At 33.1% G+C, this 27,312-nt stretch overlaps 1 protein-coding gene across 4 annotated transcripts in view; it reads right to left on the bottom strand.

Annotated features, from left to right (window-relative positions):
• LOC118202658 (uncharacterized) overlaps nucleotides 1–27,312 on the bottom strand; it is a 123,759-nt gene that overhangs the window by 8,210 nt on the left and 88,237 nt on the right. For all 4 annotated transcript variants that reach the window (XM_085814964.1, XM_085814967.1, XM_085814965.1 and 1 more), the window contains 3 exons: nucleotides 17,863–18,198; nucleotides 10,703–10,867; nucleotides 2,067–2,133 (listed from right to left, as the gene is read on the bottom strand). In XM_085814964.1, the coding sequence (XP_085671090.1) occupies nucleotides 2,067–2,133; nucleotides 10,703–10,867; nucleotides 17,863–18,198 (568 nt within the window). The remainder of the gene's footprint in view (nucleotides 1–2,066; nucleotides 2,134–10,702; nucleotides 10,868–17,862; nucleotides 18,199–27,312) is intronic.

The following is a 27,312-nucleotide window of genomic DNA, read 5'->3' as shown; positions in this document are numbered from 1 at the left end:
GGGATGAAAATCGAGTAACTATAAAGTTCCTCTCGGCCAGACCATTCGGCACCTGAAAAAGAGGGAGACCTAAACTTAGGTGGCATGACTGTTTGGAAACAGACTTAATTTTTAAAATAACCAATTTATGTCCATGGTCAGGGATAGAAGAGCTTGGAATTCGATTCTGAGGAAGGCAAGGGCCTATCCTGGGTTATCTGGCCATTGAAGAAGAAGAAGAAGAAAATATTTTATGGCATCAAAACAATTCCTGAATAGCATCCATCAAATCATCTTCACCATAATGTGAACCATGCATGTGTTGTTTCAGTTTTCGAAACTATAAGATATTTCTCCTGCCTTCATAGTGTAGTGGTCTGCACGCTCAGTGCATAATTGAGAGGTCTGTGGTTCTATTCCCGATGAAGACGTTGCCTATTTTTCATCTCTCCGCCTTTTCCAATTAACCTAATATCTCTACAGTAGCACCCGAACTAAAAGGGTGTTGGATGATGATTCTCCTCACCCAGGATGTGGCGATTGGGTTCCCTAAAAACCCCAGTTGCCCTTTAAAAGAGGTAGTATATAAGGTATTTCTCCCGCCTTCATAGCGAGCCTTCGTAGTGTAGTGGTCTGTACGCTCAGCGCGTAATTGAGAGGTCCGTGGTTCGATTCCTGGTGAAGGCGCTGCATATTTTTCATCTCTCCGGCTTTTCCAACTAACCTAATGTCTCTTCAAAACAAAAAGAAATCACTTGGGGTAAGTTTGATAAATATAGTGGAGGCAGAAAAGAAAGCTGAAGTCTGCACTGCTAAATAGCAGTCCACGAAATCTTAGCTTTGTGTGTTGGAGCACTTTACTTTAGGAGGAAAACAATATTTTTCTGCTGAATTTTCTATAGCAGTTAACCTTTTATGACTTGCCACTGCAGCATTAATAGGTTATTCATAGTCATATTTTACTTCATGTGGAATCATTAAGCAGCTGTCTCTCTTCTGTCATGAACTTGTAGGATTAAGAAAATCCAACGAGTGGAAGCACGGTGAATATTCCTGACAGCAATTTCTTTTCTAAGTTACAGTAATGAAGCCATATTATATTTCCTGTCTCTGGGCATGAATAAAGTCTCATCTGAAAATATCACAGAGAGCAGTTTTCAAGAAATTTAGTCAGATGTTTCTCCTCTTCTGGTGTCAACATTCTGGGTCAATTAGTGCAGACTTATGATATCTCCAGATTTTCTTATGAATTTTACTATACATTCAAAGCTGGTGTCCATTTTCACAGCAATCTGAAAAAATGTCACTCCATCACCTCAACTTGAGCACATCACTTTTTTGTTTTCTATCATAAAATTCTCAACTTTGGCACACCCTTTTTCAGTGGGCATACTGACATTACAGCCCATTTTAAGATTTTCTTTAACACTGGGAGTAGCTTTTTTATTACACTTCCATGATGTAATCATTTCGTCATGTGTCATCAACCTAAAACTATTAGTTTAGTAACCCAAAGTTTACAGCTTATTCAATGCTTCATATTTTATAATCTCTCATTTTTTACCTGAGGCACATGCTTTACTCACTACTTTGGCTCCAACTTCATATGCAGAAATATATTTAAAAGCATAAATATGTAACAAAAATAAAATTTAATTTTTAAAGATAAGAAGAAAAACAAAATTGTAAACAATTATTTTATGCAAAATTATATAAAGTAATCTAATTTGAATGTTTGTTTATATATTTTTCAAATATCCAAAAATTATCAATTAATTACAGCTACCAATTTTGAAATCCAGAATAATTAACTGGCTTGCATAAATGTATAAATGACATTACCACTAATCAACTTTTATCTAATCTAATACATGAAAGTCTCCCCTTTTTTTTATAACTGCACAAGTTTATTGATTTATTTTATTTATAATATAATACCATACGACAGAGAAAACTATCATAACACACTTAAAAAAAAAAAAAAAATTTTTATCTATAAAATAAGAATATTAGTACTACTACTGTTAAATATTTTACCTCAGTTTTCATAAAATATTTTTGGATACATTTTTAAGTAAAAATAATACCTATAAAAGCAAAATCCAGCTGATATGACACCAAATATTCCAGCAGCACAACAACCAGCAACTATAGCTATTAAAAAAAAAAAATTTTTTTTTTTACTCTTCAGCACTTGGTATACCTGAAAAAGAATCAAACACTGTACAGAAAACCACGTGAGTGCTTTTTCTGTATAGTATTGCATAAATTTTTTTGAAATATTATAAGTTTATGGTTTGAATCAATATGAAACCATGAAATATCACAGCTGATCAATTTTCATAAAAATAAATTATGTGAAAATTTTTGCTTTTAAAATTTTCCCGTAAGACTAATGAAATTTCAATTAAAAGTTGGATATATATATAGTAACTAAGTGTAAGATCCAGAACTGCTGGAACTCCAATTATTCTGGATCATCAGTTTATATTTAGTAAGAAGACATTTAGAAGTCATAAAATTAAAAATATGATACAGTAGTTTATGAAATAATGAAACATTAATGATTTTAAAAGAAGCAACATTTCAAAAAAATTTTCGATATTTATTTATTTGTTTTATTAAACACTTCTTTTAATGTAAATTATATGAGCTGTTTCTTTTTTTGTGCTAATACTTTCTCAGTAACTTTAAAGATATCATTTATTGTTCAATTACAGAGTTCCGCCTTTTAACTCTGACCATCGTTCCACTAAATTATCAAATGAAATAGTTTTATTCCCATATTCCTCTTTATCATTTTTATGTAAGGGTAGCGATATTTTCTGGATTTAAAATTATACTGACTCATTGCATTAATATGCATTCGTAGCTGCACTAAGAGATGCATTCTTCATCAGGATCACCACGTTATCTGAATACATTACTCTCGTCATGTTCCTGTTTTACACAAAAATAGCCTGAAATGAAAGTACTTGATTGATAGTTGGGGCACTGTCATCACAGCAAAAAACTTTTGTTATATCTTCATTTATTATCACTCCACAAATTTCATTAATTGGAAAATTTCACCATTTGCTTGTGGTATCCATAATTAATTTTGCAGCATTCATCATCTTCATCATAAAAAATAGTAGCATAAATTATGCCAAGTATTTTTTTAAAATATGTGTGCACATGTCCTCCCATGACTTTGCAATGCTCCACACAGTAGATTTCATGTTAAAGTATTTCATAAATTCTTGAATGGTCTTGCCATTGTTCAAAAAATTTTGTATAGACTTTTAAAAAGACTACTTTATATCTGTATTTCAGTGTAAGCAGCACACATATTTCCATTTGCTGAATAATGGATGTAAAATTTGTAGGAAAAAATCATATGAAGATGTTATCGGTAACTGAAACTTTAATTCAAGTAAGAGCCATACAGTTGCATACTTGCCAACCTATGACACTCAAAAATCAGGAGATTTTTCACAATGTTAAAAAGACTTTTTAAATGATAAAAATATAGTTTTTAATAATGAATTAACTTTAAATAGTTACTAATTCTTAAATGCAAGCAATACAAAATTACCTTACACATAAAAAAAAAAAATTTTATTACTTGCATCAATTTAAGAAAAAACAAACAAACAAAAAAAAAACTTTATTCTGTTTTTGTACAAATGTTATGAACAGGGGCAGATTTTGCTTTCATTAAGAAACTTCAAAATTTTGTTCATAGCAATTGCCACATAGGCCTGCTTTCGTTAATAAAAGTTTTTTTTTTTCTAATGTGTCATCACTAATATTAGATTTAAATTTAGTCCTTGTTTTCGCAACAACACTGAAAATCCTCTCACACTCAGCAACTGGGGAACAGTCAAGATGGCTAACATATTTCTAGACAGTTCACTATATTTTAAAATTCCATCAGCACCTTTCAGTTTTCCAATTACACTCCACTAAGTGTCAATCCTAGCTGATTTTATAACTTCATCCAAGTTTTCTGATTGTAAACTGCAAAATTACGACTGCAATATTTTATCAGTGGCAACATCAATATCATCACCTTTTATGACTAAATGAAGTAACACAGGAAATCTGTTCAAAAAGTACCTTATATCAGAAAAAGATGCATTTGCTAGAGCAGAAACATCAACAACTTTAGCATGCAAAATCACTTCATCTTTCACTGGAAATTTATGTAGTATGTAATCACATACTCGACAGAAATAACTTCTAACATGAAGATGAAACTTACTTTTGTCTTCTGAACGTTCTTCCACTACTTTTGTAGTTGCAGTTCCTATTACCAAATCTTCATCTTTCTTCTCATTTTCTATTTCACCATAAATCACATCATATATAGAATTACAAGACAAAACACAGACTGGTTTTACAAAACTTTGATAAAATGTCTTTAAACAGATCATAAATCACTGATTGCAAAACATGAAGTAATGGAATTCTGCTTTGTAGAACTGTGTTAAGAACATCGGATGATGGCAAAATGATTTAAAAAAAAAAAAAAAAGCAGAAAGCTTTGTTAAGGTCTGAAGAAAAAAACATAAATATTTGTTCTTCACAAGATAAACTTACAGTAATCGGAAAATTTTTCGTGTGTTGAGCAATTTTTTTATTTTGAGAGAAATTTGTATCAGTTTTATGCTTATATTTTGCAGGATTATTTTGAGAATGCCAGTTGAATTGCTGAATGGCGCAGAAATTACTTTATTTTTCTCAAACCTATTTTTAACAATGGAAGTAGTAACTACATCTCAATTTACTTTAGGTATTTTATAACTTTCAACAGAGCCTTTTATCTTAGCTCTCGCGGCATTTACTTCTTCTTTAAAAAATGCAAGAAGTGGGTTCCATTGATTGAGAATTCTAGATAAGCATTTCTTTAAAGACAGCCAGCGTGTACATACATGTTTCAAAATTTTTCTCATTTCAGTATTATGCAGCTGTTGGAATTGTTTCAATTTTTCCTTCGTTTTAGAACTCCTTTCAATATAATAATAAATATCAACTATGTGTTCTTCCACATTTATTGGTAAAGAAGCTGCTAAATTTAAAAGGTGACAGGTGCACCTCATAATCTGCAAATCTGAATTTTTCTTTGTTAAGATGCCTCCAACACCAGTCTTCAAGCCTACCATTACTGGTGCATTATCGGCACCAAGTTCTAAGCAATTATCCAGAGATACTGAATTTTCTTTTAAAGTTTTAATAATTAGCTGTGCTATATTAAAGTCTGTCAAATGTCCTTCTAAGGTGTGGAGAGAAAGTAAACTGCACTCAATTTCTGAAGACTCTGGATTAAAAAAAGAAACAACAATTGGATACAGTTTTGAATCGGTATTATTGCTTCCATCCGTAGAGAGGCAGAACAGAGCTGTTTTAATGCTATCAATAATTGAAAATTTATTTTTCAAACCCATTTCTTCAAACAATTGCAACTGTTTTGGTCCTTGCACTTGAGTATTTCATGGCGATTTCACTATCGGGAAACATTTTTCTAAATAGAGCTGCAGCATGATCCAATGCATTCATTGGCAGGTTGTGCTCCAGTAAAAATGCAGGGAACAGACATTCTGCATTAATAACTGTTTGGTCCTTTGTTTCCGAAGAAAAATTTAATTTTTTCTTTTTTTCAAAACAACTGATGTTGTTCTTGTGTTTTTGAGTACGCACATGTTTGAGAACATCCGCCCTTCCACCATGCGAAATCGAAAAATCTCAACGACAGATGGTACACATCGAAAGTTTATTACATTTCCTTGAGGAAGCACTCACACAACTCAGGACAAGATGAACGAAATAACTAAAGAACATCCAAATAACAGGCTTGATCTTGCTTTGTGCTCATTGACTAATATATGCCAGATGACACGCAGTGGAGCTCGATGCCCATTGGAGAACTAGAGAACGATGTTTCTGGATACATATGCACTCACTCACAAAGCAGAAATTCTCATCTGATTCGCAAGGTTTTGTTTTTGATATAATCTAGAGAAAATGCAATTGCTTTGAGACATCCAAAATCACTTTTTTTTTTTTTTTTTGTCACATAACGAAGTATTCAATCAAGTTCCATAAAAATCGTGAGAAATTTGAAGAATATCAAAAAATTGGGATAAATCTATTGTAAATCGGGTTGGCGGGAGAGCGGTCAAAAATCAGGAGTCTCCCGCCTAAACCGGGAGAGTTGGCAACTCTGCAGTTGTCTATAATCAAGACAATTTTTGTATCTAGCTAACCAACCGATTTCAAATGTTGCCGAGCCTCAAATTCAAACAAATCATTGATTAATGCTTGTGTGTCATCCATGCTGTTTTATTTGAAAGACAGATGATGGGGAAAATATTTATTGTTTTAAATGATCGAGATTATGCTATCCCCCCCTCGATAACAGAAAGTTTACATTCCTGTGTTGTTCCATTGTTCTTACAGAGAACATCAATATATTTCAGGGCTCATACTGCCAAAAAAAAGAACAAGTGTTTATAAATTTAGTCACTATTATAAATTTGCTTTTGAGTTAATTTTTTGTTATTAATGAGTTTGATGAATTTACATTTGATTTTTAAATTTGATTAATCAACCTGTTGAATGTGTGCACTCAGTTTTTCAATTCATCTTCTCATGAAATATTTTGGTTTGAGACATTAGCATAGAACCCGTGAATGACATGCCCTCATTGTGACTCTGTCTCACCCATTTAATCATCACATCATCATGTTTGTCACTTTTAGCATACTCAATAAATTACTGCAAGAAAATGTACCTGATACGAATATTACCTGTTATGGTAACTATAACAGGAGACTCCCTCGGAAAAATAGAGGCTATTTTTAACCTGCTTGAAAATGTTTCTAAGAAATGGAGTACTGAGCAAAATATAGAATTTAATATTGAAAAAACAAATGGTATGTTTTTCCCTCGGGAAGGGAGAAATGTTAGAACCCCCAAACTGAAATATGATCAAAAAAGAATAAAATTTGTGAATACCTTTAAATACCTGGGTGTAGTGATCGATGATAAGTTGAATTTCATAGAGCATTTTAAGTCAATAAAAAAGATAGAAAAAATTTAAAATTATTATAAAAAAATGTTACTCTAATCACTCTTTCTGATAAAAGTTCTACCCTGAGGGATATTTACAAAAATGTTATTATACTGAAAATTCTTTATGGTATTGGCGCATGGGGTGATCAAGCAGGGGAGCTGGTCAAGACAAGGCAGAAATTAGACTCATTGCAGAGGGACTGGACACTTGCAATTACAAGATCATTTAGAACAGTCCCGACAGAAGTTGCGTGCTTACTGGCTGATGTACCGCCTCTCTCACTACAATTTAAGTTTACTTATGACAAGTAAGCTTAAGCTATTTTGTCTGAAATATGATATAAAACAGAAAATAATGTATGAAGATAAAGCAATTACCAGCAAGGCCTTTTTAGAACATGATCTGACTTCAAGCCATCCTAGCAAATAACATGGTATATCCCACGATAAGGACTATATTTCTGCTGGAGAAATTGAAATTTATACAGTTGGATCAGGGTTTGTGGAGAGCATCGGTTGTGCCCTTGTTGCATTTTTCCATGCTACTGAAATTGATTACAAAACATTTACTTTAAAACCAAGAAATTCAGTTTATCAAGCAGAATTCTTGGCAATTAAATTGGCTTTATCCTGGATCAAGAAATTATCCATGGGGTATTACATTAATTTATACTCAGATGCCTTATTTGCTCTTATGGCACTTTCCCGGCCCTTGCAAAAGAATAATATTGTTAATGAAATTAAGCATATATATTTAGAACTACGAAAGAAGCATATTTTAAATTTACATTGGATCAAAGCTCACGCTGATCATTATGGGAATGAGAGAGCAGATGCTCTAGCGAAAGAAGCTTCCCTGGGGGTTGGGACCAAAACGGTTTCTTATTCAGATTCGAAAAAGAAGACATGTACTATAATATATGACAAGCTTATTAGAGACTGGAAAAATTTATAGGATCTCTCTGAAAGAAACAAAAACTATCTAAAATGTTTAAAAATTAGCAAAAAAATGTAAATTTTAGGAGATGCAGATGTCAATCAAATTCTCACTGCACATGGAAGGTTCCCTGCTTACTTAAAAAGGTTCCACCTCCAGAGAAATGATATATGTAAAGTTTGTAATGAATTCAACGATTCAAAGCATTTCTTCAAGGACTGTTGCCTGAGTGGAAGTGTGAGAGAAAAAATATATATTTGCGAAGTTTGAGGATTTATTTAGTAATTATAAATTGTTTAAAAAAATTTGCAAGAGATATTATGCAAACTGTGAATGAGAATAAGAAGAATATTGGTATTGAGATATAACAAAGCAGAAAATCATACTGAAAACAGAAATAATTGAGGTAACTTATAAAATTTAAGATGAATTTTGATAATATAAAGAAGATTTGAATAATAATAATTAATTGAAAGTAAAACTTATAAAGCTTTTAAACTTAGGAAAAAACACAGAAATGGAAACAACACATATATATAATATTTCACCGAGAGTGTTTGGAATGTATGTATCTACTTTATGGTTTCCCCCCCCCTCTTTTAATGCCTTGGTGGCATAGCCATATAGCAGGTTTTGCCTGCTAGGTGGGTTGGGGCCAGTGATCAGAACTAACTAACTAACTCATTGGATAATTTTGAGGCAGATATATCTTTATTCACTTTTTGCTTGACTGACATTAAAATATGTTTTGTAGTTCCAAAATTAGAAACTTTTCAACATAATCAAAAATTCAAACATTAATTTTGTTAAGATAACTGTAATGATAATAGCCTGCAAAAAATAATAAGCTAGATAAAATTAAAAAGTAAATGAGGAGTAAAATTTGCTATGTTAACAGAACTTCAGTTTTTCAGAATTAAATTCCTTCTCCCTTTCCTGCTGCTTGCCAACAAAAGAAAACCAGTATGAACAATATACTAGTCCAAACAAATATATTTGGTTTCATTTATTGCTTAGGTCAGACAAAAAAATAACACATTCATTAAAGGACTGAAGGTGTGGTCATGGCCAACATCAGTCAATGTCTGTCATTGGCCATGGCATGACTCCCTAGCCAGATGGCATTCAAAAGTGACATGCAAGAATCTCAGTTAGGAGAAAAATCACTTTACGGCCCACCTTCTTTTTCTCAAGTACTTCTGTTCCCCCCAAAAAAGTCCTTTTTAATATATATATTTTGCTTGTGGTCTTGGAGTTTGAATATTGGATGTCTGAATTTTGTACTGTAAATAAGATACAGCTAGAAATAAATGAACATTTCTTAGCTACATAAGAGCAATGTCTGCATGATGTGAACTAATGTTATCACTACTATAACAGCAAACACAATGGTGTGCAATACTACAGGTTAAGTTTGAAGCAATGCTAGCACCTCTGCATCCAAATAGGCATATTAAGTATTGCTGGGCCTCGCTAACTGCTAAGCTTCTGTCCTGGGCGGAAGTCTGGACCTGAGGAAAAACACTCAGGATGCGATCCAAGGGTTTCCCACCCCTTTTCCTCTACCACCAACTTCTCAAGAGGATCTTGGCATGCACCATATTGTGAATGTGCCCTTTCTTCATAAACACTATATGCTTGCAAACATCCATGCTTTCTCTGGGATTCAAACCTGAGCCTTTTAGTATGGCAGTCAGTATCATTAATCGCTATTCCATCAGCTATGCAATGCTACTAAAGTGCTTGCAAATTATCAATCAGAAAAAAAAAATCTTTTCTCAGAAAATACCTAACACATCTGAAATTCAGCTTATTTAGTTGGCTTTTATGAAGTAAATATGACTGAAGTTCAGATATTTGATCATTTAGTCAGAAAAACTTCAATTGAACGTGCACCAATCTACTATGAATGAAACTGAAATACCATGAAATCATTATCTTTAACAATTAATCCTGACAGACCGAAATCAAAACGGTCTGAAGTGTACAACAAAACAAATCACATCCGTGGGCCTTAGCAACTGCTGAAGACGATTTTCAGCTCAGATCCAGATACCTTAGTGAAGAAAGGTATAACAACTGACATTCTGGTAAAATGTTACTATGAGCTTGGGAAATAAAAATTTTGAAGTTTTTGTGCACCAGGAATAGAATTTACTGGTGGGAACAATTTTTCTAGACTTTGCTTATTTGGTTAAGGTCCTCTGATATCTGAAGTTTAACACTTGACATACCTGGGTTTGTCAAATGGTAGTTATAGGGTTTGTTGCATTGGTAGTGAAATTTACATGTATTGAGGTAAGACATGTGGGGTAAAGCAGTATGTTTTCTGTGCTGTGGCAGTAATTTTTTAATTGATCTTTTTTGTTTCAGCACAATAACATGCTTGTTCAAAAAGCAAGGCCTTCAGTTTTACAGTTTGAAAACATGCCAGATGCAGAACATAACTGGCTGAAAACATTTACCAACAAAAGCATATTTTAAGAAGTTCTTCAATTCCTGCATAAATTACACACCAAACACTTCTACATTTTATTACATATTCATAACTTTATTTGATATAAAATTTATAGTTTATAGGTGCATTTTAAATTTATGTGAATATCGTATACAATTTAAGACTTTAAAATAAATATGAGTATATAAGATGTAATATAATATATAAGATGACAGATATATAAAAGAATTAACCATTAATAAAATAGATACAGCAAATATAACAATACTAACCAACAAAATAAATATCACTGAAGGAATCTTCTTCCTTCATGACAGACTCAGTCTGCTGCCGTTTCAGAGTATATGGAGCAGTTTTTCTTGCAGTTGCATCTTCAGTTCTTTCAGTTGGTGTAGGAGATACTTTGTCTGATTGGTCTGAAAATTCTTCAGGTGATACTGTAAGATAACACAAAATATAATGAAGAACAACCTCTTGTATTTCAATAAATGTCCAAAAATCATATAAAACAGAAAATCAAATACATAAAATGGTATTAAAGCATTATTGGCCAGCTTCATTTTATATTTCTTCATTTAGTTCCGCAAACACAATTTATTGCTAATTAATACATTAAGAGTATTTTACAGCATTCGTTAGTAATAAGGATGATTCTATAATATTATATTCAGATTTCATTTTTGCATCATAACTGATAAATTTGGAATAATGAAAAATTAAATTCAAGCATGAACAGTACAAATATTTTTAAAAAATCCTTCTATGTATTTGATACAATTAATGCCAGTCTAATCTAATTCACATCCAAGTGCAATATTATCTAATTTTAAAGTTAACATGCCTATCTTATCAATTAAGAAATTTTACAGAACCCTTACTTTTATGCATTAACATGAAAAGTTCAAAATCTAAGTACTTGATTTTACTTGCTTTTTATTTTCTATCTGTAAACTTAATTTGCCAAATTTTTATATGCTAATGCCACTATATAAACATTAAATATGCAAACATAAAAGCAAAATTAATGCTTATATTTGTTATAAAATTAACATGCAGAGTGATGGCTAACTGAATTTTGAACTTTATTAACAAAAATGGTAAAGAGAACTTATGTACGTCTTACTGTTTACATGAACTTCTTACTGTTTGAAACCTTTCACGCCATTACTGGTCTTACTAAGTTTGTTCATCGTTTTGGCATTATTTGTTGTCAAGGGTTGGGATTGGCTGACCATCTGAGGTTTCTTACTACCCTTTTTCCATTTCTTTCCACTATGTTTTGTGCTGTAATTAGCATTTGCTACAAATGTTATTGTACTTTCGTTTCTAAGCTCTTGATTTCTTCTTTGCAGTCGCATGTTGATCTGTTCGATCAGTTTTTCAGGTGACTTTTCTGTCTTTGGCATTGAATCCCACTGTGATTTGAACTCTATATATTCGTCATCAGGAAAAATAGATAAGATTCGTGGTGGTAACAGCTTCTGCAGCAACTTTCCTTTGCCGCTCAACTCTTGCTCACGTTGAAGATCCACCCACAGTGAACGTAAACGTGCGAGTGATTGCATTAAACTTTCGTCTTTCTCAATCCGAAAAGTGAAAAACTGTTGCAGAAGAGTGTCCAATTTTACTCTTGACACCTTCTCAAAGTTACTTAATAACTCATTCCATATCGCTAGTGCAGAATTACCATGCATACGGATCAAATTTGAAACATTTGGCAATACATTTGTGCGAATGATCACAGCAGCTTAAAGAGTTTATTTCAAATTTCCAATTAGTCCAGTTGGATAAACCTTCCAATTTGGTACACTGAAAAAAATTTTTAGCTTCCATATTATGTCGTTATTAACCACGAAATATGCAGCAAAAATAAAAAGGCTATCAGTACACTGTAGCATCTACCTACACACTGTTCAGATGGAAGTGTTGAAATCGAAAACGAAAGTAAAAAAAAAATTCGTGATTCAAATACGTCAACATAGCCATCGTTAATTTATTTACGCAGTTAAACGTCGCTAAAACCCATAACCTGTTATAAAATTAACATGCAGAGTGATGGCTAATTGAATTTTGGACTTTATTAACAAAAATGGTAAAGAGAACTTACGTACGTCTTACTGTTTACATGACAAATTTTAGAATGACAAAAATAACAGTGATGCCTGATGCATAAAACAATAAAACAATGATGCCACTGAAACTGCACATAATATTAATTGAATGCTCGATTCTCAACAATATTGCTGCAAAATGCCCAGCTGCTTTGAGATAGCTTTCCTGCAAAGTGAAGTTAGGGTTGCCAGATTTAGCATGAAATTGCCCATTTGGTGATATTTATCTCATGGAGCAAGAATATTCTAAAATGCATTCTTGGTGGTTTTTCTTGAGAATATTCTTTAAGGTAGGTTAAAGCTATATATACACTGCCAGTATGAGGAGAAAGAAGTGTCTTCAAATCAGAGATTAATTTGAGAGTGATTAACCGGATTGGGAGCTGTACTTTAGTGCTTTGCCATGAAGCTGTCTCCACCATTATAGCCTGAAGGCTGTGTTGCTGATTGTTTCAGAGCTTATCATAGTTTTTTTATGACTGTAAACGTGTTTGTAATACTGAAGAATAAATTGAACTTTGATTCATCATCAGATGTTATCATCAGTTACTCCAAATCCATGAACCTGTAGAATGCAACAATACTACATGCTTTGAAAAATTGCTTAATCACTGTTTTAATCAAAAATTACACAATGTGTCTTTTTCACTAACATCTACCCTGTTTTCTGACTTAAGTTGCACAGCATTCAAACTTTTCTTAATCCTAACTGTATTGAAACTGTATTCTAGTAGCATTCTGTCAGCTCTGAATAGTGTTTTTTAGCTATTGATAACATGATAAAACATTTACAATTACAAAATTTTTTATTGTAAATGTTTTGTCATGTTATCAATATTTTAAAATTGCTTATTTTATAACCACTACAAATACAGCAATGACCTGCAAGCTTAACATCTTAAACCAATGTCAAATTCAAGTAATAAAATAATCAACTTCTCAGCAACATTAAAGTGACCAAAACTTAATAGAACAGCTCTCATACTAATAACTCAATAAAATTTAGTACTTACCTAGTAAAGTCTATATTCAGTACGAAAAATGATTTAACATGTATTAAAACAGATTAGAGCTTAGAAGCTTTATTCAACATAAATATTCATCTAGTATATATTTAATAGTATAGCAGCAGATTAGAACAGTGATCACATCTTCAGCATTAGTAAATTCACTAAAAAACAATATCTTACATCTAAAAAAACACAGAATTTCCATTTTTATATTCAACAGAAAAGGGTAGAATGCATTCAAAGGGCATGCATGATGAATGTTTTTCATATACATAGTTTTTCACATGAAGAGCTACTATATAAGTGGAAGCCTTAAATGACCAAGCATTTAGAATTACAGAATATTATTGTTTTTTAAAACACACATTATAACCAATAAACATTAGACACCAAAAAAAAAAAAGAAATCTCATAAGAAAAACCTGGTTTGCAAAATAGCTAAATGTTATTCTCTTGTTACTCAAACCTCCCATGTTATTTACATATTTCTAACAAAATTCCTGTAGCAAATGTGTATCAGAAAAAACTCTTTTAAACACGAAACAAGTGAATTGTGTTCATTGTACAAAATCTGTGTTAAGGAGCTTGAATTAAAATAATAATAATAATAATAATATATAAATATTAAAACAGTAATATTTTTAATTCACACAAAATTAAATAAAGTACACTTTATATCAAATGGTATTAAATCTTAACTATACATAACTAGATTTACCAATATCTGAAAATAAGCTGTGTTAAAATGCACTAATAAATTAAATTCATCATTGTTTCACAATTCTTTACATGTAGAAAACAAGCAATTAATAAAAAAAAAAGGGGTCTATGAGCACAAAATCAAAATTTTCATCAATGAAAAATCTAAAATACATCCACAAAATGCTCATTATCAAATGTGTGAGTGAAGCCATGTTTACATTTCACCAGTTCCCCCTTGTTAAAATAGTACATTTCACCAGAACACATACTACGAGTACATAGTTATATTTAGCATCAATATTTTAATAGTATATAATATGTAACTGGTATGTTTGAAATTATAATGCAGTAGCATAATAATGCCATATATGTTTTCTGTGTTACATTTCTGTTGTGCGAATAATTTTTTAGTTGGGTTAACTTTAGCTTTGACTGAAGGATCTATGGAATGGTACTGATGTTCATTGTCCATAGCACATTACATATTCTCAATGCATTCATCGAGAACTTAAATCAGACATAATAAACAATACAGAATATTTTTTATTCCAATACCTCAAATGCGCACCACTTGGCAGATGGTCACGGTTCCCTGTGTGCTTCTACAAAAACTTCTCCTTACAGTTGTCATATTTATCGGCAGTAACGCAGCCATAAGGAACATTCCTTATTGCTATCAACACACAGTTCCCTCCCATTCCTTTGATGGCAACTCAAAGGAATACCATCAAATCAAGGATCGGTACAATTCTATTATAATGACCGTAAAAAATTGCCTAACTAATTGTTGATGGCAACGATGCCTAAAATAATTATGGTAACACCAACTCAGGAAAGGGAGCATAATAGTAAATAACTATTCAAGATTATTATTTTAATTTAGATGAAATGTTAACTTCATATAATGCATTTTTTATTATAATTCATAAAAGAATGTCTAAACTGAAATCAAATGAAAGGCATAAGATTTTTGAAAGAAAATTTCGGCTTTTTCCCCCCTCCCTTTTCTTTTAAGTGTGTATGTGTAAATGTCTCCATATAAATTGGAACAAAGAATCGAAATGCTGTTGAACAATTAGCGCCTTGTTTTAAAATAGGTTATGATTTGCTGGCATTAACTGGTTGGCATCTGCTATACACTATTGCAAACATATCATGAGAATGGCGACAAAGGACACCATATGAGAGAAGACAGGCTACAAATTTTGCAACACAAATTCCTTCATCTTATTACTGGAGCCCTTTGGTTTCTCAGAAACAAGAATCTGCATAAAGATTTAAAGATTGATTATGTTAAAGACTACCTCAATAAGCTAAACAAAAAATTTCTGCTGTAATGCCAAAACAAATCATGCAACAAATTTTGTGAGAATCTTAATTTTTACTGAAGATTATTTTTACAGATGGTGCATAGCATGTCTATTCAATATGTTATATCAATATATGTAATTGCTTCTTTACATAATTGTCTCTTCTGGAAAATTTTTTAATTTCTTTATTTTAAGTGTCTTCAATTTTTCTCATTTCTTTCCATCTAAGCATAAGTGCAGTGGATAGAGCTCATTTTAGAAATTCAGATCACTGGTTCAAACCCATCTGACAGCAATTTTATAATTTTCACCTCCCACTCACAGAAGGTCATTTTTGTATAATTCAGCTTCTGTTTTTTAACCATTCATAAAAAATTATACTTTTTTCTACATCTATATTCTACAATGAATTTTTAAAGGTTCAAAATCTGTCAAGTTCTTCAAAACACAAGCTTCACTTAGGATATTGATTCAGGCCTCTGAACATTTGTCCCACATCCTACGGATCCAAGATTTATACCTGATCATGAAAGTAATTATATTTTAAAAGTACCTTATTTATTTTTTCAATTTTTTTTTTTTTTTTTTTTTTTTTACTTCTCTGTATCAGGGTTTAATGTTTTCTGCACTGCAAAGTGGCTAGTGTAAATCCCAGCACTGCTAACTCTGATTGAAAAAAAGTATCCATAAAATGAAATAAATTGAAAAAGAGGAACTTTTATGATAATAGTAATTATGGGATGAGATATCGAACAAAAATAAATTGTGAAATAAAGTTAGCTGATTATTGCATGTTACAGAAACCTGCAGCATTAATTTATAGCAATTCAAAAACATAAACAAATGAAAAACAGTAAAAAGTCTATTTCCGCATGTTTTCGAAGTCCCAAGTAAATAAACTACTGCATATCTTGACTTATCTGAATAATAAATCAGCAATTTTTAATCCAAACAGTATTAAATATTTTTCTCTTGGAATACTGTTTAATTCCCCCCCTTTTTTTTTTCTGCACATAGAAAGGAATTTCTGCTAAATTTCTTGTTGTTCACATAGCACACACATTCTTCATCAATTGACTATGGCTGAAGTCTGTATTTGTTGCCAAGAGACAAGGGTTACCATGCTGTAGAAATGTCTACTGTGCATGCGTGAAGCATAAGCCCTGTTAAAGCGAGACATTACTGTCGAGCAGTGCCCCAGTGCCATTTATTATATGCTGTACCACTGCCCTATAGCCACTCTATTGTTTGTATATGACATACATTCTTGGGATCCACAAATTTCTTTAGATTAGTTTGGAACAATGAATAAAAAATTAATCATTTGATTCTCTGTTTAGTTCATTGAAAATCCACTATAACAGAAGAACACATCCAACATTGTTCTTTTTTCTAGTGAAAAGGCTTTCATCTACTTCAATAATCTCGTCACATCCACCAATTTTCAACTTTGGCCGAACAAATAAGCATTGGCACACACATCATGCATGTACCTTCTTCAGGCTACACTTGTATTAGGGTTCATCTTCACCTGAATTTAAAAAAAATCATAGATGTTATCTTCTGACACCAAAAATAGATGAATCTCATGGCTGTAAGGGAGGGGATTTTTGATCCTTAGAACCAATTTCGAGTTCTTAATCCTTTCTTCTCATTACAGGATTTTTTTCTGTAGTGCCAATTCTCTGTTAAGCTATCAATAAATCACAAAATTTATTCCTGTAGTAGTTTGAGTACAATTTTCTATCTTTGAAAAAAATTCTACAGCTGACAGCATTCAGCAATTTCCAAATTGTTAGATCCACAGTGTTATCAAAAAAGAATTAAAAAGTGAAACCAGTACTTTAGTGGCGACTTAAAAATGCAGAACAATCTAAATTTATGCTTGGTTAAATGGACGTTTTCTGGATATAACACATGGCTAAATGGGTGCATTTGCTAGATTTGGTGCTTTTGCACATATGTTTTTGCTGTGCTTTCTTATAAACTAAACTGTACCCCTCAGAGAGAACAGTATCTGTTCTCTCTACACTTCTACAAAAACTTCCTTAGGGTTCTCATATTTATTGGCAGCAACAAGGCACCCAAAGAGTTTCTAGCACTGCAGAGTTTCCCCCAATTCCTCTCATGGCAAATCAAAGTAACAGCTTCAAATCATACAATATTTCAAAGAATCTGCACTGTCAAGGTGTTATTTTTTTTCTATGCTCCTTATCACTACACCACAGATGCATAATATTAAAAGTTGTTTTGTGGCACCTCAGGAGAGAGTATTAGTTATAAAATAAGTAGAACTTACCTCCATTTTGTCCTAAATGTTCCTCATCATTCACATCTTTGACAGATGCATATGCAGAAGCCTTTGCATTTATTTCAACACCTTCATCAGGCCGTTTCTGAGAGACAGATGCTATTGCAAAACTGTGTGCTCCACTTCTACTTAAACTACTTTGAAATGGAAACTTGCCCAAGGAAATGGAAGCATCAGAGTCTCGAGATGATTCATCTACTCGATGCCTTAATAATGGCAAATTTAACTGCGGTACCAAAGCTGCTTGCATGTCCTGGGTAGTCTGGAGGGGTTGATGCGTTAATCTTCTAACAAACTCTTCAAGATCTCTTTCAACATTAGAAGCTAAAAAAAGAAACAATGAAATATTATTTTATGTACTTGAGTAAATCTTGAAATGCTACAAGATTTATTTTTATCATATTTCACAAATGTGTAACATATGCTTCAGTATAAAAAATCTTAATTATTTGAGGACTAAGGCTATCTCGGATTACTGAAAACTGGTAAGATAAGCCAGCTGTCATTTAGTTGGATATACAGTGGCTCAACAATTGAGATAAACCTTACTTTAACTTGATAAATCTAACTTTCAATATAAATAACACATTACCATGAAGAGCAAACATGTTTTTATTTTTACACATAACAAATGGTTTAATTTAATGTAAAAAATTCAGAAGCATTTTAAATAAATATATGCAGATTTTTGCCTCTAAAAATTAAGAATACACCAATGAAATTTTTGTAATATCTCGTATACAATATTTTGTTGCATGTCCTTTGGCTGTTATGTTCTCTTCCAAATGTTATGGTACCGAGTCAACCAACCTTTGGTCATATCTGAAGATATTTTATCTTATTCTTCTTACAAGACTTATTTTAAATGTGATTTGCTTTTAATTTTGTGTTTTGGAACCAGTGTTTAGAGTGTGGCCCACAGATTTTCTATGACATTGATGTCTGAGAACTGTGATGGTGGTGTATAACTACAATGAAAACGACACCACATTTTGACATTATCTGCCATGTGTTTGGAGTCATTATTGTGATAGAATATGAAATTTCCATCTAAACGTTTTAGCACTTTCTTTTAGATTATTGTGGAGTATATCCAAGTAAACCATATGATTCATAAGGCCATCTATAAAAACTAAATTCCCTACCCCAGTTGAAGCCATACAACCCCAAACCACGACTAAGTCACCACCATGTTAAACTATAGGAGATAGTAATTATTTTGGATCCAAAGAACAAAAATTGACAATAAATAAATAGAAAAGAATTTAAAAAAAAAAAAAAAAAGTAAAAGAAAAATAAACTTGAACTAAAATAATCTAGAACATGCAAGTTTGCTAATTTTGGTTCACTAATAATTAAAATGAATAAAAATTATATATATATATATTGTTTTTAGGTTATATATGCATGACAAGGAGGAAATACAATATCTGAGCAATTGGTAAAAGAGTGAGATAAACTAATCCGCCCTTGATGAATCAGCATTGTCTCACTAACATTTTAGTTGTTCATGTTTCTGTAAGTAAAATTTTCGTTTAATTTGCATTTCAATTGAATTAGCTTTACCACTGCTATTAGCTAATGTTTGAGAGACAATTTTTCTTTTTGTTTCCCCTCTTCACTTCATGTTTATTTTTCATTTAAACTTTTTTTTTTTATTATTATTTTACAAATTTTGGTTTGTTTTTAAGAAATTCTTTTCTGTTTACTTATTTTCAATTTTTGTACTTTTTGGAACTGGTACTTAAATTACTTTGTTGATTGAAATTGATGTTGACTTCAAATTGCAATTCCTTTTTTGGATAAATTTGCACTTCTGATAGAAGTATTTCCATTTCACTAATTTTATTAGTAATTAAATCTTTGCAGCCACAGGCACAGGAATCTAAAATAGTCCTACTTTCCTTTTGTTTATCAGGATGATTTCAAATTCATGGTACAAATGTGGAGGGAAAGTACAGAAAAAAGTACGAATAATATTCACATAGGAAACCCAGGTCGCAATCCATTTATTTAATCATAAATACAGGGTCCCTCACTTCAATTAAAACAAGATGTTTACAAATATTTCTCAAAATTACACCCACCAACAGCAGTATATGCTTAACAGTGTCAGTGGAGCAACTGGCTACACAGGCAAGGATGCCAGGTATTTCACACCCATATGCAGCAGCTACTCTCTTAAGATGTCCCCACAAAAATAACCGAGGCTTCATAAATTGGGAGACTGATGTAGCCAAGCGACTGGTCCACCACAGCCAATGCATTACACCCCAAAAGTGGCATTCAGGTAATTTCACACATCAGTGCTGAAGTGCATGTGCACTCTATCATGCTAGAACCACATTCTCTTATGAAATGAGATCAGAACATCTTGCAGCAGTTCTGGTAACACCTGTTCCAGAAAAACAAGATAATATTGACCATATGCGGCTAAGTCACTGCAGTAGTAGGCATGGGACAATTAAAAAGTCGTGGATGATACCCGACCACATATTCACACTGATTTGTTCTTGAGACACATGTGGTCTCATTGCATTTGGATTCTCAGTTGCCCACACATGAGAATTGTACACATAAATGCACCCTCCTGGGTAAACATTGCCTCATCTGTAAATAGCACATGAGCTGTGAAGTCCAGCTGCAATACAAATTGTTCCAAAAGCTGCTACCAGAAGCTTAGAAGCAGAGGATAGTCTTGCGGATTCAAAGCTTGTACTCGCTGAAACTTGATGGAGTGCAAGTGATTTTCATTTTACTATTTCGAAATGGTATGATGACTCACACTTCCATTTTGTGCAATAGCTCTTGTATTTGACTCGGGTCTATCAGCCACAATTTCAAGATGCTATCTTCAAATCTTAGATTCCGTACAGTTCATCCTAGCCAATGGGGTGAAGTTGCCACAGCACAGGGTTGCTGTTTCAATTGAGACGTAGACAATTCCCTGTATAACTTGCCTTTGCTATGATCCTCCATAAGTCTCAGGGACAAACACTTAAGCGTGTTGGCATTTTTTTACCTGAGCCTGCATTTGGACACAGTAAATTTTATGTTGCCTGTTCAAGAGTTCGTGAAAGAACGGACGTAAAATTAAAAATAATTGATGGTCCTCTGCAAGACAAGCTTAAAAATGATGGAATGATTCCCACAAGAAATGTTGTGTACACAGACATCTTTGACATGTGAATTAACATCTTATTTTTTAATCACTTTTATTTATTGAGGTAGCGGTGGCTCTTAAGAAATGTACCACCAGTGGTTTCTTTCATTGCACTCTACTTTAAGCGATTACGCAAGTAGGAGAGAGAAACCACATGGGGCAGGAAGCAAAAGGGCATCCTCGCCACCTGCCCTGGGTAATCCAGTTTGAATTAACAGACACCTTTGCACAAATCATTTTAATTACAATTTATAATATCTAGAACAGCGGTTATTTCGTATCACCGCCGGGCTTTCTAGTATTATATAACAGTTTATACGAGCTAGTATATGCAAATATTTTACGCCGTTCTTTCTTAGTCTGCAAAATTTTTAATATTGGATCCTTTAGAAAAAAATCTCTTATCTTTTAGAATATTTTATGAAAATAATTGAAATTATTTCGCAATTTGATATGAATCTAATAAAAAATTTTCAATAAAGAAGTGCATATTCAGTGTAGTCGGTTGTTTATTTAATCAATTATCTCACGGCACACAAACTCGCACATTCACGTTATGAAACCCCCTACAGTGATAATTACACAATAAATTTTATGGTGAAAGTAGCCTTATTTTCAATATGTTTTCTTAATATCTTTTAAATTCTCTTACTTTATTATATGATGTAAGAAAAGCAAAAGCCTTTTTGATCAAAGAAGTAAAAGATCTTGGAACAAACAGAAAATGTAGAGAGAATGCAAATATTCTTAGAGAGAGAATCTCTCCAAGAATTTCCTACCCCACAAAATAAGCAAGTACTCACATTATTAAAACTGTAAATACAGATTTAATAAATAATGTAATTCGGAATATTAGACTATCCGACTATAATTGCAGAAAGCAAACATTTGAAAATGCTGTACATTAAAATTTATTTATTTAAAAAAAATCAAAGTGATTTAATTTAATTACATTTTATAACTTTTAAGGTTACTAAGAAAATGCACAGGAGGGTTACCTGCCTACTAAGAGGAAGAAATGCCTTCGCGGAGAATTTTCTGATGAAACATGGCTCGTATTCACATTACAATTGGGGAAAACCAAGAAAACTTCCAGGCCACCAGCCTGTTTGCCAGAATTTGATCCTTAGTCAAACTACCAGTGTTCATCGATCTTATCCGCTCGTAATTTTTAAATTGCTTTTTATTATACAGTCAAAAGTCGTTAATTCGGACACCCATAATTCGGAATGATCTATAATCCGGACCTCAAAACTAAAAACTTTCTGCGCTTGCGCCGCGTTGACACATGCGCATAGGCGTTTACGCGTGCGCCTAAGACCTTTTACGACTGCGCATATGAGTGTGCGCAAGTGCAGAATACATTTTCGCGTGCACGTTTTATGCATAATGGACGTATAAGCTAAAATTATCTAATTATCTATTTCAGTTAATGTTGATGATTGCGTTGTTCCTTAATTTTCGAATTGGAATTTTCGAACTTATTATTTTTTGCAGACTGTAAGAGCAATTTTATAAAAGTAAGCTTAAACTTTCGATTATATCAAATAGAATTTCCGATATATATTTGTTAATATGTAAAGGATCTAAAGCGAAAGTATGTTTTGAAATCCGAAATCTGTTTATCAATTTCACGCTGCTCGGCGGGGGGAACGCAAACAAGTTCCTAGTCATTATAATTCGCTTCAGATAGCGAAGAAAGTGACAGAGGTTATTGAAAACGAAAAAATTTCGATTGACAAATTAGTCGGTGTTCTCGACACAGCAATTATAGGACTTGAACAGCAGAACTTTGTAACTGAACAAGAAATTATGTCTGTTTAATAGAATTAAAGAGAAAGTATTATCACATGAAACAAAGCAAAACTTAAACAACTTACATTGAAAGAAATGTTTAATAAAGTAAACAAATAAATATTAAGCTTTTTCTTTTTGCAAATTTTGATACCCTTTAGATCATAATTGTTCTTTATTTCATAAATTATGGTTTCATATTTTTAATTTTAGAATTTCTGCATGCCATCTTACGAGATTTAAACTGATGATCTATAATCCGGAATCGCCGAAGTCCCGACGAGTCCGGATTAACGACTTTTGACTGTATATCATGTATCTGGACCAAGCTGTAAATAAAATAAACGTAACTAAACCGCACCAAAGGCCTTAGGTTCGAATCCGAAGAAGGCATGAATGTTTGTAAGTGTATAGTGACTGTGCAGTAAGGTGGCATTCAAAATATACGGCGAGTCGAAATCCTCTCGAGAGGTTGGGGGTAAAGGAAGAGGAGTGAAAGACCTTCGGACTGCTTCCCCCCAAGGGGCCGTCCTTTCTTGAAATTCCATCCAATGCGGAACGATAACAGTTCGCAAAGTCCAGCGATATGTTAAAATGGACGCACAAGTGCTGGCCTTGCTTCTTTAACCTGAAACTCAGCTGAGTTCATAGAGTTTATCTCTTATAACGGTAGAACAAGAAAGATAATTTTGAATATATAAAAAAAGCGCATGTCCACAAATGACATAGCTCAAATTATCAAACATAAAAAAATGTATTTGATCATTTAATGGAACATGTGTGGATCATTTAATGGAACATTTTACCGATGAAAGAAATCATATTTCACTGTTTGGTAGTAATCTGTTAAAATATATATAAAGGTGGCTTGTATTCATGTTACATGAAGGCTAAATCATAGAGCAAACTTCACTTAAATTCTTGAACAAGTGGACTCGAAGCATGTTTTCACATCATTGTACGAAGTTATATGTCTAGTTTATCATTTGGTAAAATAGGATCCCTGCTCATTAGTAATATGACATAATTTCTATTACCTGAATGAGATCCCATAATATTAAATAATTTCTTTTAAAAGTAAGACTCATACGACTAAGCTATTATACACAAACGTATCTGAATTCTTATTAATACTACGATGTCTTGTGAACAACTTAAATATTAATGACGGATATAAATGTGCCAGTTCTGCTGTCATCCCAATAAAACCATCATATTTAAAACTCTAATGATGGTGAAACCTCCTTTTTATTTTGTGTGGGCATATATTTTCACAGCTGTTTTCATCTTCCAAAGATGCTATCCCATTCACAGTTTCTATACCTTGAAGCCCCTATTGTGGATTTCAGATTTGTTTCCTATTTACTTCTTTTATCTTCCGTTTTGTGCAAACTTAGTGAAATTTTAATTACCAAATGCAAGGATTTAAAAGTAATGTGTTACCACTCGACAAAGCGTTAAGATATTTGTTCCAAATTTAATCAGAAAATTCAGCGATTTAACTGAGATATGTTGTCACTTGACAACGCAAAAAATACAGGTCTTTAAAATTTAATCTACAGTCTCAGGGATTTAGTTGCCACTCCAGAAATAAATATCTTTATGTTCCACACGCCAGCGTGTTGCTATTTGGCAAAGTATCAGATACTTATTTTTTCTTTCAAATTTAAACAGTCTGTTATTGATTCACAAACTAAGTGACTTAAAAGCAATACACGCAGTTCTTCATTTCGAATATTATTACACTAACTGCCCTCATTAAAAAATATATATATGTGTGTGTGTGAGATAAAAATATGTAAATCGGCTTTATAATTTAACTTAGTAATAGTCTCCTATCATCTCTCTTTATTTTTCTTCCTCATCTTTAATTTTGGTATTTCGTTTCTCTATTCTAAAAATAATAACAACATTTCTGAACTACGTCATTTCTAGATCCATCTATGACACACAGCTTGCGTAACGCTGATGATGTAGTTAATTTGGAACCTAAACTTAAAATTTTGACAACTAAAACTTTTCTAACCAAAACCTTCAGTTTGGTGAGCTTCCCTTTTGGATAACTGCGTACTTTTAGCTTCAACCTCTGTGCTGCTCAGACGCAATTACGCTATACTGTCTTCCTATCAAAATGATATTAAAAATTGTAAATGTTCTGGAAATAGGCAAGATTACAGTGCCAAGTGATTGTGGCCACAAATGTCAACGTAAATAATCTTCCTCGACGGCCAAAGGCCAAATTTTCTATTCATTATGGATTAGCATTCTATACAATCAAAATTCTTCCTCTTCAGTATGCATCAACTACGTTCTAAGCTACAAAGTACGAGGGAAATGCAAAATATCACATTCACAGCATATTAATGAAAACGTATTTTCAACTTTGATTGAATTAACAAAAAGGAGTGTGGCTCAATGTTTTAATAGTAACCTGGCATATTACGAGGGCTATCCAGAAAGTAGATTACGTTTTGGAATAAAAAAATAAACAAAGTATAGGAAACAAATTTTATTATATACAGATGAAAGCCACACTCAAATACTACTTTTCTACATAGTCACCATACAAATTAAGGCATTTATCGTAGCGATGTACGAGCTTGGAAATTCCTTCGTCGAAAAATTCGGCCGCCTGCACCTTCAACCACTTCGTTACCTCTTCTTGCAGCTGTGCGTCGTCATCAAAACGCTGCATAGCCAGCCACTTCTTCATTGCTGGGAATAGGTGGAAGTCGCAGTTCACAGTTCACATGTTTCACCCATGTTTCGTCACCAGTAACGATGCGATCGAGTAAAGAGTCACCATCCTTATAGTAAGCGTCCAAAAAGTTCAACGCTGCAGCCATTCGCTGATTTTTGTGGTCCTCTGTAGAGATTTTTGGAATCCATCTTGCACAAAACTTGTGGTAACCAAGCTTTTCGCTGATGATTTCATGCAACAAACTTCGCGAAATTTGTGGAAAACTCAAAGAAAGTTCCGTTATTGTGAAATTTCGATTTTCACGGACTTTAGCATCGACTTTTTCGAGAAGTTCGGCGGTCACTATGCTGGGTCTCCCACTTCGATCTTCGTCGTGAACATTGGTTCGGCCATTTTGAAATCTTATGACCCACTGACGCACTCCACCTTCAGTGATAATGTTGTCCCCATACACTTCACGAAGCTGCCGATAGATTTCTATCGGTTTACAGTTTTTTGCAGTCAGAAACCTTATTACTGAGCGCACCTCGCAGCTCGCGGGATTTTCAATTAACGCAGACATTTCAAACCGTCACAGTATCTGAACGGAGCACAGCACGAACCTCTCACTAGCACGGCTAGATGCAGACTGAGCTGCGCAACGCTCTGACCCCAAGATGGCCGCGCTAGCCCCGCCCCTAGCGGACACAGACGGAAACGTAATCTACTTCCTGGATGGCCCTCGTATCTACGCCATCGGTATTTCTGCGTTTACCGATCTCAGCGTTTTACCGATTTTCGTCTCAGTGTTCCTTCATCAGTACTTCTAAATTTTGTTTATATTGCATATACATATATATATTATAATAATTATTTAAAGTGAGTAACCAATAGTTAAATATATAATGTTAAATATTTAAACTGGCTCCTAATATCTCATTTGGATTCGAATTAGCAGTATCAATACATTAAAAAATTAGTCTGCGTGTGTTCTAAAACGTTACTTTATCGCTAACATAATTTTTTTTATTTTAAAAATTAATACAGTTTTTAAATGATAGTAAAAATACAGTCAAAATAATGCAGATCGCAATAGATGGTCCATGCACTATGCACTTTATGTAGCATTAAAAATAAGATAATTACGGCATAGCGTAAAAGGACTATTTGCCCTAAGGACAGGAATGCCTTCCTGAAGGAGTTTCTAAGAAAGCTCTTGGTTATCCATGTTAAACGCTATCCGATCTATAAGCAGTCTAAGGATCTAGAGGGGGGCAAGCCAGAGTCTGTGCCCTGGGCGGCAACTTCTGCGGGCGGAAAATTCAAGCGTGTTACTGGATCGTATTTGGAATGTTGTCTAATTTTTGATTTAATATTAGTAATTTTAAAGACCACTTTTAAGAATATTTATAATTAATTACTAAGAAACATTTTAATGAAACAAACAGTTAAAAGAAAGCTAAGTACATCCGAATACGACTATAAAGATAAGATCAGAGAGAGGATAATCGAGGAACTCCAGGCGTCACTGACAAGGTCAGACGACCCTGTCCTCGAGGCTTGCAACTCTGCCAACTCAACTCGGCTGAAATATAATAGATCTGGGTGGGTGACCAACCTCATTTGATTTTTCACTGCCGTTCACTTGCCTTCCCAAAAGGGAATATTGCCCCTTTTATGCAAGCTCACTTCAAAATGTCTTGCCCGGTCGTATACCAACTTCGCGGAATTAATTGAAGCCCTCCTCAATTCTCTATGGAGATAAGAAAGGAGGTTATTTCCTACCTCCATGCAATTCTCC

This window comes from Stegodyphus dumicola, chromosome 4 (genome assembly GCF_044657685.1).
Source record: "Stegodyphus dumicola isolate Sdum_Otavi_A_Nest chromosome 4, ASM4465768v1".
Lineage (NCBI taxonomy): Eukaryota > Metazoa > Arthropoda > Arachnida > Araneae > Eresidae > Stegodyphus > Stegodyphus dumicola.
Note: the sequence above shows the minus strand (reverse complement) of the source record. Positions and strands in the feature narration are given on the sequence as shown.